Source organism: Paroedura picta, chromosome 4 (assembly GCF_049243985.1).
Source record: "Paroedura picta isolate Pp20150507F chromosome 4, Ppicta_v3.0, whole genome shotgun sequence".
NCBI classification, from domain to species: Eukaryota; Metazoa; Chordata; class Lepidosauria; order Squamata; family Gekkonidae; genus Paroedura; species Paroedura picta.
The window spans coordinates 79,040,083-79,055,946 of NC_135372.1; the positions used below are offsets into that span (position 1 = coordinate 79,040,083).

General features: G+C 43.4%; 1 protein-coding gene across 5 annotated transcripts in view; it reads left to right on the forward strand.

The window, feature by feature from the left end:
* FYB2 (FYN binding protein 2) overlaps nucleotides 1–15,864 on the forward strand; it is a 55,962-nt gene that overhangs the window by 23,918 nt on the left and 16,180 nt on the right. For 4 of the 5 annotated variants that reach the window (XM_077333592.1, XM_077333595.1, XM_077333593.1 and 1 more), the window contains exons 5-13: nucleotides 204–304; nucleotides 1,176–1,207; nucleotides 3,956–3,981; nucleotides 7,314–7,398; nucleotides 8,514–8,640; nucleotides 10,028–10,151; nucleotides 10,341–10,381; nucleotides 13,701–13,751; nucleotides 15,363–15,432. In XM_077333592.1, coding sequence (XP_077189707.1) covers nucleotides 204–304; nucleotides 1,176–1,207; nucleotides 3,956–3,981; nucleotides 7,314–7,398; nucleotides 8,514–8,640; nucleotides 10,028–10,151; nucleotides 10,341–10,381; nucleotides 13,701–13,751; nucleotides 15,363–15,432 — 657 coding nt within the window. The remainder of the gene's footprint in view (nucleotides 1–203; nucleotides 305–1,175; nucleotides 1,208–3,955; nucleotides 3,982–7,313; nucleotides 7,399–8,513; nucleotides 8,641–10,027; nucleotides 10,152–10,340; nucleotides 10,382–13,700; nucleotides 13,752–15,362; nucleotides 15,433–15,864) is intronic. The other variant, XM_077333594.1, reaches the window with a different exon arrangement.

Below are 15,864 nucleotides of genomic sequence, written 5' to 3' on the forward strand. Positions count from 1 at the left end.
GGTAACTGCATATAGGTTGATGGACACAGAACAAGCTGTGTTCTATGTTCTGAAGACAAACATCTATCTCCCATGATATCTGAATGCAGCACAATAATGCATCACATAATGTTCCGTGCTGGCAATTTTTCTCCTGAAAAGTGTTATTTCATTTTTCTATAGTATTTGCACCCAATGATAACTGCTTTCCTTGTTCTTCTTAGTCCTGAAACTGGAGATGAGAACAGTTATGAAGAAACAGTATCTTACCTGAAACAACCAGAAAATTCCTCTTGCTCAAATGCTGTTCAAGAAAAAAAACATTGTAAGTCTTATCAGTTGTTTGGTATATGCATGCTTATGGAACATGTTGTCAGGTTTGCAGCAACTCCGTAGTTGGCGAGCTAGTAACATGGATTAGTTTGGTGTTACAAAGAGAATTCTGAAAATTAAGCATTACTATTCATACATAAAATATGTAAAGTTAAGAAGAGCTGTTTTTTTTTGTACCTTGCTTTTTTCTACCTGAAGGAGTCACAAAGCAATTTACAGTCACTTACCCTTCCTCTCCCCACAACAGGCGCCCTGTGAGGTAGGTGAGACTGAGAGAGTTCTAAGATAAATGTGTCACCCAGCTGGCTGCATATGGAGGAGTGGGAGGGGGTCAATCCTGGTCAGTTCTTCAGATTAGACTGCAGCTCCTAACCACCACAGCAAGTTGACTCTCAAACACCAGTACTAGAAATAAACTTTTGTCTGGTTCTTCATTGCAGAGTATGGGATTCTTTATCTCTTGTATTTTACTGTCACCACGGTTCCTAATCTTCCTCTTGTTGCCCTTCAACCCATCATTTTATCACTTTTTAGCTTAGTTGTTTTCTACAAGATGTTCTTTAAATAATTTGTTCTTAGTTGGTCTGGGAAACAGATGGCAATACAAGGAATTGTATGCAAAGAATGCATAGTTACTGACCCATTTAAACAGCCTGTGTGTGTATAAATATATGTCCTCTGGCTTTGGCTTAGTTTCATGCAATGGTGTTATAAAAGACTACAAAATCTAAAGAAGCCCAGGTAGAGAATGTAGGCTAATCTAGCATTAACTGAAACACCAAATTATCTGGAGTAATGACTGTATTATAATGGAAATTAACTGAATTTTAAAATGTGCTAACTGTTGACCATTTTTATTCTAGCTTCCAAGACTGTAAAAATGGAAACTATTAAGGTATTTGATCTCCTTTGTTCATGAACACTAGGCCTGAATCATACAGTATTCATCATGCTGTGGCTCATGCAAGTTTGAGCTGCTGAGCTGGGTCCTATCCAGGTTTTCTAGTGGTGGAAGATATTGCCATCAATTGTTGAATAGGGATGTGATTTTCACCAGTTCCTTACTCCCTTATGTTACATTCAAGTGGGTCTGAAGTAGCACAACTAAATTAGTCCAATAGCACCTTTAAAACCAACAAAGATTTATTCAAGGTGTGCTAGTTATGCCACCCCCGAGCACACCTTGAATAAATCTTTGTTGGTCTTAAAGGTGTTATTGGACTCCCTCACTTTACAGACACCTTCTTTACCCCATGCTGTTCTTGGGATGTACCACTACCTACAGGTTTTCCATGAGCTCCAGTCCCTTTAATTCAGTTCCATGAGCTCCAGTCCATTTACACTAGTTAAACTCTAGTGCCATATTCACAACCAGTTGCCTTATCAGTTTAAATTACCATTCATTAGAGAGGATTGTAGAGTGTTGTTCAGTCTGATGCTACGCATTTTGCTTAGAAGCACAATGGATTTCAATTGCATCTACACTTGCATATCCTTAGCCATTGTTGTTCCTCTATATATTTATGAAACAACCTGGGGGGTGGGACATGTCCGGCTGTCCAAGTTAGAATGGGGCCAATCAGGGTGCAGCCAGCTTTGGCCCTGCCCCTGCAGCTCCCGCCCTCCGTCCCTGGCCTCTTTGCTCTCAGAATCCTCAGTGCCTGGAGCCAGCAGCAGGTAAGGGGAGAGGGCCCTGAGCAAAGGGTCCTGGTGGAGGGCCTCCTAATGAGGGCCTCTTGGCCTTCAAGGCTGGGCCTGCTGGCGAGGGCCTCCCGGCCTGCTGACTACCTGCTAAGGAGCTCTGTCCCAGGCCTCCTAATGAGCTGCCCAGCCGCCGCTCGCCCCACTTGATCTGGCTGTGAGCTGCAGCCCAAAGCCACCTTATGCTGCCTGGCCAGGGGAGGGGAGCCTTTCAAGGCCCGTTCTTAAGAATGGGCTTTGAAGCTAGTTCTTCCCTAAGATTATATCCTAAGTTAATTATCTCACTGTATTAGGCCTTTTAAAGGTTCTTACTTGTTGGAACTAGAGTTAATGCACTAATGCACTAGAGTAGTAGCATGGTAGCAACTTGCAAAACACTGTACCTAATTTAACCAATGGATAAATCTCTACAACTGAGTGGACTGCTGATAAGAGTGGACAGCATTCCTAAAGGCTGTGAGTTCAAGTTGCTACTGAGCAAGTCTCCTTGACACCCAACTCCTTGACTCATGCAACTTAACTCTATATGCTGATCTTCCACATGGTGAGTTTGCCCTTAGATGATTGGGGGGCTGAACAAACTACATTAAGTCTCAAGGACATTTCCATCACTGTGTTTCCCAGATGCTTAATACAAGGATGGGTGCATGGTGACTGAATTACCCAGCATGTACAGCTAGTGAGCTCAAAACCACAAAATAAGGGCTATCACAAGGTGTTCTGAGAAAATAGTCCCACCAGTGTAATGGGGAAGATGCTAATAACAAGAAAGTGTACAAGAATCTCTTATTCTCAGTAAAAAGTTGTTTCTTCCACTCTATAGAACTGAATGGATAATAACTGTTGCAAATTCTAATCAGGAAGTATGACTGCCTGCCATGTCTGGGGTGCCTGCTTAACATCTCGTCTTTGGCGGGGAATCTGGGTGTGATCCTGGATGAGGTCACTGGAGTAGTCCACACATTTGTGCCAGATGAGGCTACTAGCTTCCTATATGCTTGCCCACAGTGTTCCATGCAATAGTCACCTCCAGGCATGATTTCTGCAACTCGCCCTATGCAGGCCTACACTTGTCCTTGACCCAGAAATTGCAGCTGGTGCGGAATGCAGCTGTCCTCACAGGTACACTATGGAGAGCCTGCCTACAGCCTGTGCTGAGACAGCTGCACAGGTTGCCAGTCGCAGCCTGGATCAAGTTCAAGGTTTTGGTGTTAACCTTTAAGGCTATTCATGGTCTGGGTCCCATTTATCTGAGAGACCACCTACCTCCTTAGCCCCCCCCCCCCACAGCGTACCTCACTTAGCAGGTGCGAATCTGTTGAAGGTCCCTGGTTCTGAAACTGCCTTTTCAGTTCTGGCTCCAACCTGGTGGAATGAGCTCCCAGGAGAGGTGTGGGTCCTGATGGAGCTGTCATAGTTCTTCAGGGCCTGCAAGATGGAGCTCTTCTACCATGTCTTTGGTTGAGGCCAGGGCAAGTAAGATCTGTGGCCACTCTTCAAGTCAGCTGGTACCTCGGGTTGCTCCCCATTAACTTCTGAGGTGGATTGTGCCTGTTGAGTGGGAAGGAAGGGGGATACCGCCATCGGGACATGCTGTAGGAAATGGTTTTATGGTTAAGGGAATTTTAACATGGATTTTATGACTGTTATCTACCACAAACTATCTTGTATGGGGATGGCCGGTGGTAGGTAGATAGAATACCATGTGCACATGGGGAATCTCTTTCCTGGATCTCAGCTGGACTGTCAGACTAGGCCTGATGCTGGAAGAGAAAACTGATGCTCCCTTCTCCATGGAAGCTATCTCTTTAACTTCTGTCCCTTGGTTTCACATTAATAACATGAAACATGTTTTTACTTTACTGTAAGATGACAGTATGGCACTGTTTTCAATTTGAAGTGTGTGTGATAACTGAAGATGTCCTTTCTGTTTTATGTATAGAATCAGTTTGTCACTGCCACACATAGGTAAGTTTTTCTGGAGTTTCATCTTGGTATTTCACAATAAAATATTAAAGCAATGGGATTCTTGTACTTAGAAGCTGACTGAATGTTTTATCAACTGTGTGTGGACTTAGAATGGTAAGGTAGAAGTCATTAAAAAAATCTTACTCCTTCTGGAAAGGTACTATAAATTATATAACACTTAAACTATCCTTCATGTCTGATTAGAGATCAGTAGCCTCTTAAGACTTTTTCTTCTCAAGAATTGTGTTTTTACATGATAACACCATTCACTCCAGGCATCATGCAAATTGATGATGGTAACCAGAATCTGTATGTCCTGTGCAAACCTAACCTCACTGGGGTAAGTGAGGGTGACCACTTGTCCCCTAGATCCCAGCCCATCCTGGTTGCTCAAAGGGAGCAGCCAGCAGATAGGAGGCCCACTCAGGGGTAACCTCTCCCTGTCTACCAGGGAGTTCCCTGAGCTGCTGAAGGAAGCAGTGGTCCATCCCTTACTAAAGAAAACATCACTAGATCCACAGGACCCAGCCAGCTAGTGCCCAGCTCGCATCTTGCGTTTCTGGGTAAGGTGGTTGAAAGGGCCAACAGGGACCAGCTCCTGGCATTCATGGAAGATACTTCAGCACTCAACCCATACCACTCGGGCTTCCACCCTGGCCACAGGGTGGAGACCGTTGGTTGCCCTGATGGATGTCCTTCAATGCCAGCTAGATAGAGGTGTTTCGGCTATTCTTGTGATATTAGATCTGTCGGCCATTTTTGATATGGCTGACCACAAACTCTTAACCCACTGCCTTGCTGGGACGGGGTTACATGGGACAGCCCTCCAGTGGCTGAACTGGACACAGAGGGTTGTAGTGGGGGATGAACTGATTTGCCCTTTCTGACATGACTCAGTGCTTGCACAGGGGATACCTTTAACTCACTCTATGCTGGCCTGCCCTTGTGTCTGACCTGGAAATTGCTGCAGGTACAAAATGCAGCTGCTAGGGTCCTTACAGGAACACACCAATTAGATTATATATGACAAAATAGGTCTGGATTGGGCTGAGAAACACTTTCGATATTTTACCTATGCCACATGATTATATATAAATGGGTTATACTCTAACTTTCTATACATTTACTTGTCCATAATAGGTTTTTCTTCCTCCAAGCTGATTGAAATTTGGTGGGGAGGTTCCCTTGGGCCAAGAGTGCAATCCCTAGATTTTTTGGAGGAAAATGGGTATAATCACAGCTGAATTTTTTAAAAAGTGCTTCATTATCTCCCATTCAAATAAATTATTTACAGTTGTTGAAATTTGGTGAGTTGTGGCCTTGTGACATCAGGTACAACTTGTTTTATTCTTTGAAAAAGAGTGCCATTGCTGAGCTACCAATGCTAAGAAAGCTGATATGTAAAAGCGTCCTCATTGAGCATCTCATAAAATCTGGTGACATGATGGAGACAGATCAAAAGCATGATAAATTAGATGGTGCCCGATTTTGAAACTTGGAATAGATTTTGTCCTCATTCAGTCAAAAAACAACAACTAGTTCATCCACTATGAAACTGATGTTCTATGAGAAATTAAAAGTTAGTACAAATACAATGGCTAAATAGGATAAAGTAGAACTTCCATAATAGCTCACTTTGGTCCCCAACCACCGGGCCGCGAAGGCCTTGGCACTGGGCCGCGGCTCCCTCTCCCTGCCGCCCCCCGCAGTGAGAAGCTCACCAAGCCGTGAGCAAATCTGCTGCTGAAGTGGCCGATTAGCTTGTGGCCTGGCAAGGCTTATTCTGTGTGTGTGTGGGGGGGGGGGGGTAGGAGAGGGAAGCACGGCACCCAGTGGGGCCACAAATGTGCGTGCGCAGCAGTTTCTGTGTGGGCCTGTCGCGCATGTACGTTTGTACCCCAGCCGGGAGTGCAAACGTGACAGGCCCGCGCATGCGCAAAACTGCCGCACGTGCGTGTTTGCGGGCGCATGCGCGTGGCCCCGGGTTGCCCCTACCCCACTCCTTGGTAGCAGTCCGCAACTGAAAAAAGGTTGTGGACCGCTGCTCTAAAGGAAGTCTGTGGCAAGGCCTATAGTCTGCTGTTGCTGTATAGTGGTGGTCAATTTTAGCAATCCTGATCACAAAGGTGAAAGATTCAAGCAAAGGTCAGCATGTAATTGACCCAAATGATGAACTTTTCAAGCTTCTGTTTTCATTGATAATAGTGATATTTCAGAAAATAATTCTGATTATTCTTGCCAACATTTTCTGTTCTTATTTTGCACTTAGAATAATACGAATAAATTTTGCACTTAGAATAATAATAAATATTTTTGTAAATGGGAAGCACATTTCCAGCTATGACTTCTCCCCACATAATTGGGATGAAATTCTAAGGGATTACTAATTCAAGGAAGAATACCCTTTCTATTTAATGCACAGGCAATTAAAATAATTGTTTGTGATGAAGTACAAAGAAATATAAAAACTTTGGTATGTGAGTTTTTTTCTCCTCTTCTGAGATCTTTGTATATGTATTTTTCCACTAAACTAGAACGTGCAGGTAAATGGAAATAAACTCTGTTCTCTTCCGATTTACCTCAATATACCATTCTGGTGTGTTCAGTATTCTTTTCTTCCCTTTCCCTCCCCCACACATTGTAACCTCAGTGCTATGGCTGCTTTTAAATAAATTTAAATATGATGTGAGCTCAGAAATGTGATCTTTGCCAATTTGTCTGCTAAAGAGACCTCAGATCCATTGTGTCAGGTCTGTCCTAAGCTGCTTGTTTTATTGGCCTTGCCTTTCATGACAAGGGTGGTGGTGGTGGTGGTGGACATTTGCCTCTGTCCTCCTTCCCAGTAGCCTGCCTGTTTACCTTCCAGAAAACTGTCAGAAGTGAAACATGTTTGTAGGTATGTAGAATTTCTTCCCCTTAATCAGCCATTCAGGTTCTGCTGCTATACTTCTTTGCTACCCAATACTTCCTACAGGTGTTGAAACTGTTGTGATGTCCAGCATATTTCTCCCTATTCACAGCCCCGCCTCAAAGTATATTTTGTGGTGAGTAATAAAATACTATGCCACAAACAGTGGAAACAAACTACCAGGTCTAGAAAACTCTTAATACTAACATACTGGGAGTTATCTGTTGTAAGCGTTCCTGGCTCTGAGTCCTTTTGCGATCCTTCTGGTACCCTGAGGTTATGTGTTGTGTTTCCTTCATCAAGGAAATGTGTGACTATTATCTCTAATATTGTTGGAGGTAAACTGATGTGGTCTTCCAAAACTCTCTAGAGAAAGCCATTGCATTATTTGTGGCATGACATTTTGTTATCTGGTGATGTTTAGCACTGAAACAGATGATGAACTAGAGAGAAGAGGACTCCGTAATGATGAGTCATCAAATCAACAAGCAGCTGAAGAGAGATGCAAGGTACAGTCTTGTAAAAACCAGGAAATGTACAGTGATACCCATTCATTTTCAAAATATACAAGGGAGTTTGACATTTTCTTTCTCCAGCCATCACAGAAAGCACTGCTGTAGAAAAGAAAGATGAGGTTCTCACAGCTTCTTGTGGTCTCTTTATGTTCTTCAGTTTTCAGCACAGCAAAAGTCTTCCCCTCTCCACAACAGCTTGTAAGATCTTCTCTAAACAGTTTGTCTCCTGAGGTTGGAAGTGACAGATTCTGGTTTTGGCATGTGTTTCTTCCCAGTGGGGAGGAAAAACAGCATTATGGCTGTTGTCATCCCTAATCCGGGGATGCTCAGTTAGAAGAACATAGTAACACGTAACCCAATTCTCTAATGGCTGAATTATAATTTTGAAAACAGTCCTTCTTCCTGAAGGTGCTTTTAGGACTATTATAAAAATTTCAGTGGATTTTCACCAAATGTATTTTCTGTCTTTTGTCCTATCTTCTAAGAGTACTTCTAAAGGATTAAATATTTTTGATCTCTTCATACTTGCCAACATTTCCTGCTTTCCTGAACAGTGCTGTGATAATGTAGAAATAATCAAGGCATGTTTTAAAATCTGCTGATTTACTTCCAGGCACATTTCAAAATACTAGTTCTTACCTAGAGTTCTAAAACATCTGTCATGGATCTATGATGCCAGATGACCAGTCCACAACAACTCTTCTTATGGACCAGGGTTGCTTTCAGGCCCATCATCCACAAGAAATATGATTATGTGTGCGTGTGCGTGTGCGTGTGTGTGAGGGAGAGGGGGGAGAGAGAGTGATGGGAGAGAGAGTGATGGGAGAGGTAGGGAAACTCCATTCTCCTTTACATAGCATAAGACCCTGGTTTGTATCTAAAGGGCTACCTTTTTGTCAGCTAAGATCTGCAAGTAAATGTGTGTTCACCCTCTAAAGATTTAGCATGACAGAAAGGATATTCCTTTTGGCTGTGGAACAGTCTTCTCTCCGCAGTTCACATGATGCTGAGCTTTGTGAATATTTAGCTTCTTGTTGCTGAGGCAAGAAAGATACAAGGGTTAGAAATGAAATGAATAAAATAGAAACTATCACAATGTTTTTGATCAGATTGGTGATGATGAAGATATACTTGTGGCCGAAGAAATGAATGGAGAGTGTTTTGTTGGGAAGAGGATGCTTCAAAAGGGAACAGCACAGAGTTTCACACAGCACTTCCTAGAAAAAGATAAAAATTGTAAGTATCTGGATGGTTCTTTAATTTGCACTCCTTAGTACTGAATTCAGTGCTGCTTGCTTAGTAGTCCTTGCTTCAGGGCTCTTCCAGCCCTGCTAATGTATGTCTACTCAGAAATGAATTACAGTTCAATTTGATCTCCATGTAAGGCTACAATTGCTTCAATGGATGTGGTGTAATCATAAGCGGAGTTATATACCCATTGACTGAAGTAGAATGAGAAGGGTTTAATTCTGCTTAGGACTGTACTTTTAATCAATCTCTCCCTAACTACAAATAATGGAGGAGATATTTTTGTCTTAATTTCTTACCTTAATTTTTGATTTTGATATGCTATTGTGAAAGCTAGTACAGCTGAAGTGCAGCATTGAAGGACCTCTGCCCTGTCTTGATTAAGAGGGAGCCCACACTCCCTGTAAGCCTCAGCTCCCCCTACTACCATGCGGGCTTCCTTAAGTTGCGTTGTAATTGTTATGACAACTATTGCAGGCCAAGATGCCTCTATTTCCTGGGTATTAATCTTGTGACATACCTGCACTCCACACAGAAGAGCACCCAATCCTAATTTCTTCTTCTGTAGGCCTTGAGAAGAAATTTTCCCACCAGTAGATAGTAAGGCCTACAGCAGTCAGGTATTTGCAGCAGTGGCTAATTGGTGAAAGGGCACGTGGGAAGAGTCTTCCCACTTATGCGTTTTCCTATCTTGCTTTCCTTCTCTACCCCCCCCCCATATGTTAAATTTTGGGTAAACAAACTTTTGCAGGAACGTCTTGATTTATTAAGTAAAAACAGCAGATACTAGAGCCAAATTAAGAGGCATTCCCTTCCTCAACATGAGAAATGGAAGAAAAATTATTCTCTTTTGAAAGATGGTGTCTGATGTGAAAATATTTGTACATTTACATTTTTTTCTCATATACAAAATTTATACTGTTTTACCCAGAAACTAAGATTTCTTTATAATAAACATTTATTTATGAGGTTTCTTATAAACATTCCAAGGAGAACATGGAGCTTGCAGAAATACAAGGAAAGTATTTGACTGGGGCACCAGAAGCTTCGTGCCTGGCTGCAGGCTGGAGTTTGAGCTGAGGCAAGTTGCCCCGCTTCTTTCTGCTCCCACACGGGGGAGCAATTGGCTCATGCACCGTGTCCACCTCAGATTTGTGCTCCCACATGGGAGCCAGGGCAGCGAAGTTCCCAGTGTGGAAACGACCGTTATCTGTGAGATTTAGGTGATCAGTTAAGAATATAACAAGACATTGTTTTCTAAATTATTCTGCACCCATGCTGAGCAAAGGCTTGAGCTTGTCCTGTCACTCAAATAGCATCTAAATTCTTAAATGTGCATGTTGAGCAGAGATTGTAAACATGAGCTATTCTGCAGTTTCAGATGGGTATGTGTGCCTGGAAGCTTTGAAAGTCAGTGATGAATCAGCTGCTCTGGACTCCATACCAGCGGAAGCTCTGGAGGAGTTGTATGACGATGTAGAAGGACTAGAGAGAGGATTGTAAGTAAGCCACAGATGAGAAGCCTTCATCTATAGATTTGAATAAAACTCGAATCAAACTTTGTTGGTTTTAAAGGTGCTACTGGACTCAAAATTTGTTCGGTAGATTTAAACTTGTTACAAACTGGAAGATCTTACATATATGGCATATGTATTGAAATGAACAATCTAAAATTGTTTGTGTTGCAGTCAGGCCTCTGATAACTTCAGTCCATTTGCTTCTGACAGTGGTAAGTGTGAAACTAATACAACACTTTATAAAGGCCTCTTTAAGAAAAATATTCATAAAGTGCAGGTTATGTTATGTCTGAGACGTGTCCAAAGCCTGGCTAGCAATTCTTGCAACAGGTCATACTTCTGTCAATGAAGTTTTAGTTCTGCCTGAATTATAGAAATGACTAGCTATGAAGTGGGAAATGAAACAGGAGCTAGCAGCCTCCATGAGTAGGTGGTGGCGTGGGCCCTCTGAGCAGCAGGCCACCTCCGAGTGGCGAAGGCCCTACTTTGGAGGCAGAGGCATCCTGACAGCTGTAGCTGCGGCTCCCTGTGCTTGTGGAGGGCATTTTGCAACAATGGGCAATACTGCTGCCTCCTCAGAGTGCTGGGCATGTGGGGCACCACCATGTACCCTGGCCCTGTAAAGGCCCTCCATGAGCGGCAGCATTGGAGAGTGTGTTGCGGTGGTGGTGGGCCTCTGGGGGAGTGGCGCAGCCTGGAAGTGGGTGCGGCGGGCAGGCTGGGTGTTGGCCCTGCAGCATCCGCCACCTCGTTGTCCCCTCCAAGGGCTCTGCATGGGTGTGGGTGGTGGGCCGGAGTGTGGCAGTGCCTCATAGGCAGCCAGGCACGTCTGGAAGGTGAACACAGAGCAGACAGCGACATAGGGTGGGAGCTTTTCCACTTTTTCTTTAACCTCACTGTGATCTTTGCCAAAGAAGTTTGGACATTTCTTCTTGAAAGATCATGATCAAAACATGTTTTATGCCATAGGGATAGAAGATCACATTTTTGCAGATTCCTGCCTCAGTCCTCCCACCATTTTCAGCCATCTACCCCAATACCAAAGGGATTTGGGGGGCTTTTGTAAAAACCAATTCTCCCCCCCCCCCAAAAAAAAAACCATCAACTGGCACACTGCTATAGTGTTATAATGTTCTATCTAAACAGCATGGTGTAGTGGTTAAGACAAGTGGGGTTGAATCTGAGAAGCTGGGTTTGATTTCCGACTTCTCCACATGCAGCAAGTTAGGTGACCGTGGTCCACTCACAGCCTTGCTGGTGCTATTCTGACTGAACAGTCCTGTCAGAGCTCTCTCAGCCCCACCTACCTCGTAGCATGTCTATTGTGGGGAAAACGAAGGGGAGGCAATTGTAAGCCACTTTGAGACTTTCTCAGGCAGTGAAAAGTGGGGTATAAAAACCAGCTTCTTTTAATCCTCTGGATTTCCAGCTTTTGTGTGTTTGCAATTCTTTGTCCCTGTACATTGTCTTTCCCCTTATCTCTGCAATGAAGTGGCTACAGGTTTTTTTTTTTTTTTAATGAAAGGTATAATTCAAAGGACCTTCATATTATTATAACTCTATAGTGAATATATTCATTGCTATTTAAAACAAGCAAATCAACAAGCACAAAACGACAACTCACCAAGTGGCGGCGGGCGGGGGGGGTGGCAGCCATGGAGTGGGGCTGTGTGTGATGCAGTTAAAGCCACACAGAGTATCATGGTCATATGGGAGACGGCTGAAAGTCTTGTCTCCTCCCTTGATATATGCCGTATCTGCCATACCAGCCTTGGAGCCTCTTGATAATCCACTAATTTGTAGCTATTCCAGTGGATGGGAATTGCTTTTTTTATCAGTTTTCTAATGGAAAAGGATACGTTCCTTTACAAATCAGGAATAGAAGGTAAATTTTTGTACGGGGTTGCTATGGCAGGTCCCCAGAGCCTGAGGCATGTTCTCTTGGATAAGAGGCACAGTGCTTTCTGCCTGCCTGGATGTTTTGGTTCCCCACCTTCTTTCTGAATCTAGCTTCAGGCTTGTTGGAATTGCGTATGGGCTTCTTGTGTGTTCACCTCCCCTTAAGCTACTTACAGTCCTTTCTTTGAAGTAACCACTGTTAAAATTGCCAGGCTATCAAACAGGTATTGCCAGGGGCTATAATCATACTGTCAAAGGAATAAATGGCTCTCTTATGAGAAACTGATTAGCCCGCAATAATACTTAATAGTGGCAATTCTGTGTGTGATGGCTAAAGTCCTGGTAATCCCCATTTTAATGTAATTTAATGTTAACATTTCACTGCAAGAACAGTGATAGTTTTTAATCTGCTCTTCTGGCTCAGTTATTTTATAGAGTTTTGGCCTAAGAATATACGGATTTTTCAATATTAGCAAACCTCGTTAAAAGAATTTGGTATTCTTAAAGAAACCTGTTAAACGTACCATACAGGCATAGCTCATTTAACATGTCCTCATGACAAGTTTTATAGATATGACTGATTTGAAACTTATTGACCTTCCAATAGTCCCTTACTTTTATTTGTAATAATCTTGTAGTTATTTCTCCTTGTAAGAGGCTAATGGTTTATTTTCCTATCACATAACTTTTTAAGAATCCTTCCTCCTTTGCAAGGTTCAAAAAGTCAGTATTGCTAATGATTGTGAGAATATTAAATACTTTCAAGCTTGAGACAGAAATACAGATTCAACTTTTCTGTTTCCATACCACAAGAATGGATAACCTATCATGGAGTGTACTGAAGAAGGATTTCATTTTAAGGAAATGTATTTATTGTTAGAATCTGCAAATTTTACTTATCTAGCAAAGTTATATCCTCTCCCCTGAATGGGACGCGAGGTGGCTAACAACATATAAAATATATCATATAAAAAGTACAAAAGATACACAATAAATAAACTTTTAAAAGTCCAGTTAAAATTTCTCCACTGTCAAGCAGGATATATGGATGGTAAAGACACAGCTGGAGTATAATTTACCAGTTGCCTGGCAGATCACAAGCACCCAAAGCTTGCCTGAAAAAGAGCAGCCTTCAATGCCCTATGAAACCTAGGGAGGTCCTGCAAGGCATGCACCTCTTCAGGCAGCTGGTTCCATGGGACTGGGGCAACTAGTGAGAAGGTCCTTGCTCTTCTTGACACAAGACAGACAGCTGCTGGGACATTCCTGTCAGCAATCTGGCAACTGCATTCTGAGCCATTCGCAATTTCTGAAGCTTCATAGGTTAATGCTGCATAGAGTGCATTAAAGGTGATTGTTGCATGAATTATCATGGCAGATAGGGGCCCAGTTAGCAGCCCCAGTGTAGATGATAAAATGCAGTCTCCATCACCAAGGACATACGTTTGTCCATGGAAAGCAAAGAATTGAGCCATACCCCCAGACTCCTGACAGCCATCAGTAGAAAATCTGACCACATCAAGTGGTAAAAGTGGCCACCCAGCAGTCTGGCTTCCCCAGCCACATGATCTCTGTCTTAAATGGAATTGGCTTCAACAAACTCTCACTTAGCCATTCTACCACTTCATCTAGGCAGAAGGCCAAAGCCAGGATTCCAGCCACCCGTTGCTCTTGAAAGAAGAGGTAGAGTCTGGTGTCATCTGCATATTGATGGCACCCCACAAATCAAACTGATTTAATATATTCATTCTGGTGGTATATTGTTGCACAGAAAACATTTTGGGTTAGATTTCTATTTTAAAAATGTGTGTGCAATGGGGCAATGTTACCTATTCCCCACCTTTAATGACAGTTTACTCTCATGCTGCCTAGGCTCCCAGGAGCAGTGTTTGTGGGGCTCTTCAGGTTGCAGTGGAAATGAGGACCTAGGAAGTCACTGTGGCTCAGTGTCAGAGTATCTGCTTAACATGCAGAAGGTTCCAGGTTCAATCTCTGGCTTCTCCAGTTAAAAGGATGTGGGAGTGGGTGATACAAAGGACCTCAGTCTGAGAAACTGGAGAGCCGCTGTCAGTCTGAGTAAATAATATTGACTGTGATGTACCAATATGACCCATTATGCACGGGGGATTTAGTGCGCGTTTGGGGTGGAATGGCGGCGACTAAAATCACCGATAATGCATGGAATCGGTTGCAACCGGCCGCAGATTTGGTGCACACCGCTGAAAAAGCCGCGTTAGCGGAACGCGGAAGAAAGCGCAGTTTCCCGGGCGACCAGGGCGCAACCGGAGGCGGTGCCGAATTGACCATGTGCATAATCGGGGAGGCCGGAGGGTCGGAGGCGGTGCGACCGCTCAAGCGGCTGCCAGAACGAACGGTGGCGCAGGCCGGGGGGAACCCAAGGGAACACGGACGGAAAGGTGGCCAGAGAGCTCACAGTGGAGGGGGGCGAGGGGATCGCCGCGGCTAAGGACGGCAGAGAGGCCGGCCACCCACCCTCCCACCCATTCCCAAACACACACCCCAACCACAAACGAGAACGGAGGCGAGGTCTCTACGAAAATACAAACACTTTATAAAACAGTGTGAATGAACAAAGCGCAAATATACAATACAAAGCTTAAAGTAGGGAAAACAATATAAAGGGGAAACCTATGGGACAGAGGAACCGGGGCAGCAAAGAAGGGGAGAGGCGAACTGGGAGTAAACTAAGGGGAAGGGGAAACATGCTCCCTCGCCCTCTATGCCTGACAAACCCATAAGGGCTGCGCATGCGCAGGCTGCTTCCGCCCTTCCTGGCCTCTGCCTCTGATGCTCGCCAACACAGTGGCACGCTCGCTTCGCTTCCCCTTGGCTCCGCATCGATACCTCGACAACCGCCGCTCCGGGTTTTGCTGCCGTCGCACCCCGTCCCGTGCATAACCGGTTTACTTCGCGTCTTTCCCCTCCGCGTTTTCCATGTGACCCGAAATTGCCGTTTCGGTGGCCGTGCATAATGGGCTTATACTTTCATCTGTTAATCTCTATGCACAGAAGTGCTTGATGGAATCTAGCCCTTTGAGTTATCTATATAAGTGTTCTGCATCTTTGATTCTTAATGCTTTGATGTCTTATTTACTGGCCACTCTGACAACATTAAAACTCATTTTGATGTTTCTGCTTAATGCTAAAAATCTGTTTCAATGAGTGATTAACTTAAAAAAACTGATCTCCTGGACAACTAAATTTTCTTTAATGGAATTCCAAATTCTTGATAGTCAGTTGTTTTCTAATGATAGTTACTTTTGTATGTTTAAGTTCTGGACAATGCCTTTGAAGAAACATACGAGGATGTTCAAAGTGAAGATTATAAGTCAACAAAATCAGAGTGAGTTTCTTGTCTTTATCTTTATGTTAAAATAATGTATCAGAGCTCTTTTTCTGTTCATTGATTAGGTGCCTCATAGTTATGCAGTATATTTTCCACTATATACAGCATGAATAGGCACCTGGATTTCCAACTGAGTCCACACTCAACAGGAAATTATGCTGTATCATAGCTCCTTGTAAATGTTATATTCACATAGGTTTAAGTTTCTTCATATGATGAATGGAAAGACTCTAGAAATAGACTGTAAAATCCTGTACCTAAATCAGTGTTCTTCCTAAACTATTGTTTTAGATGAATCCATAGGTTTGGATTCCATAAAATTTATGTGGATGATGGTTGGAGGAGGGGGGCGTTTATATATTCTGCCTGGTAGGGAATAAACCGTCGGGTGGCAAGATAATGAGACACATGTGGGTGCTGGCCTTTACA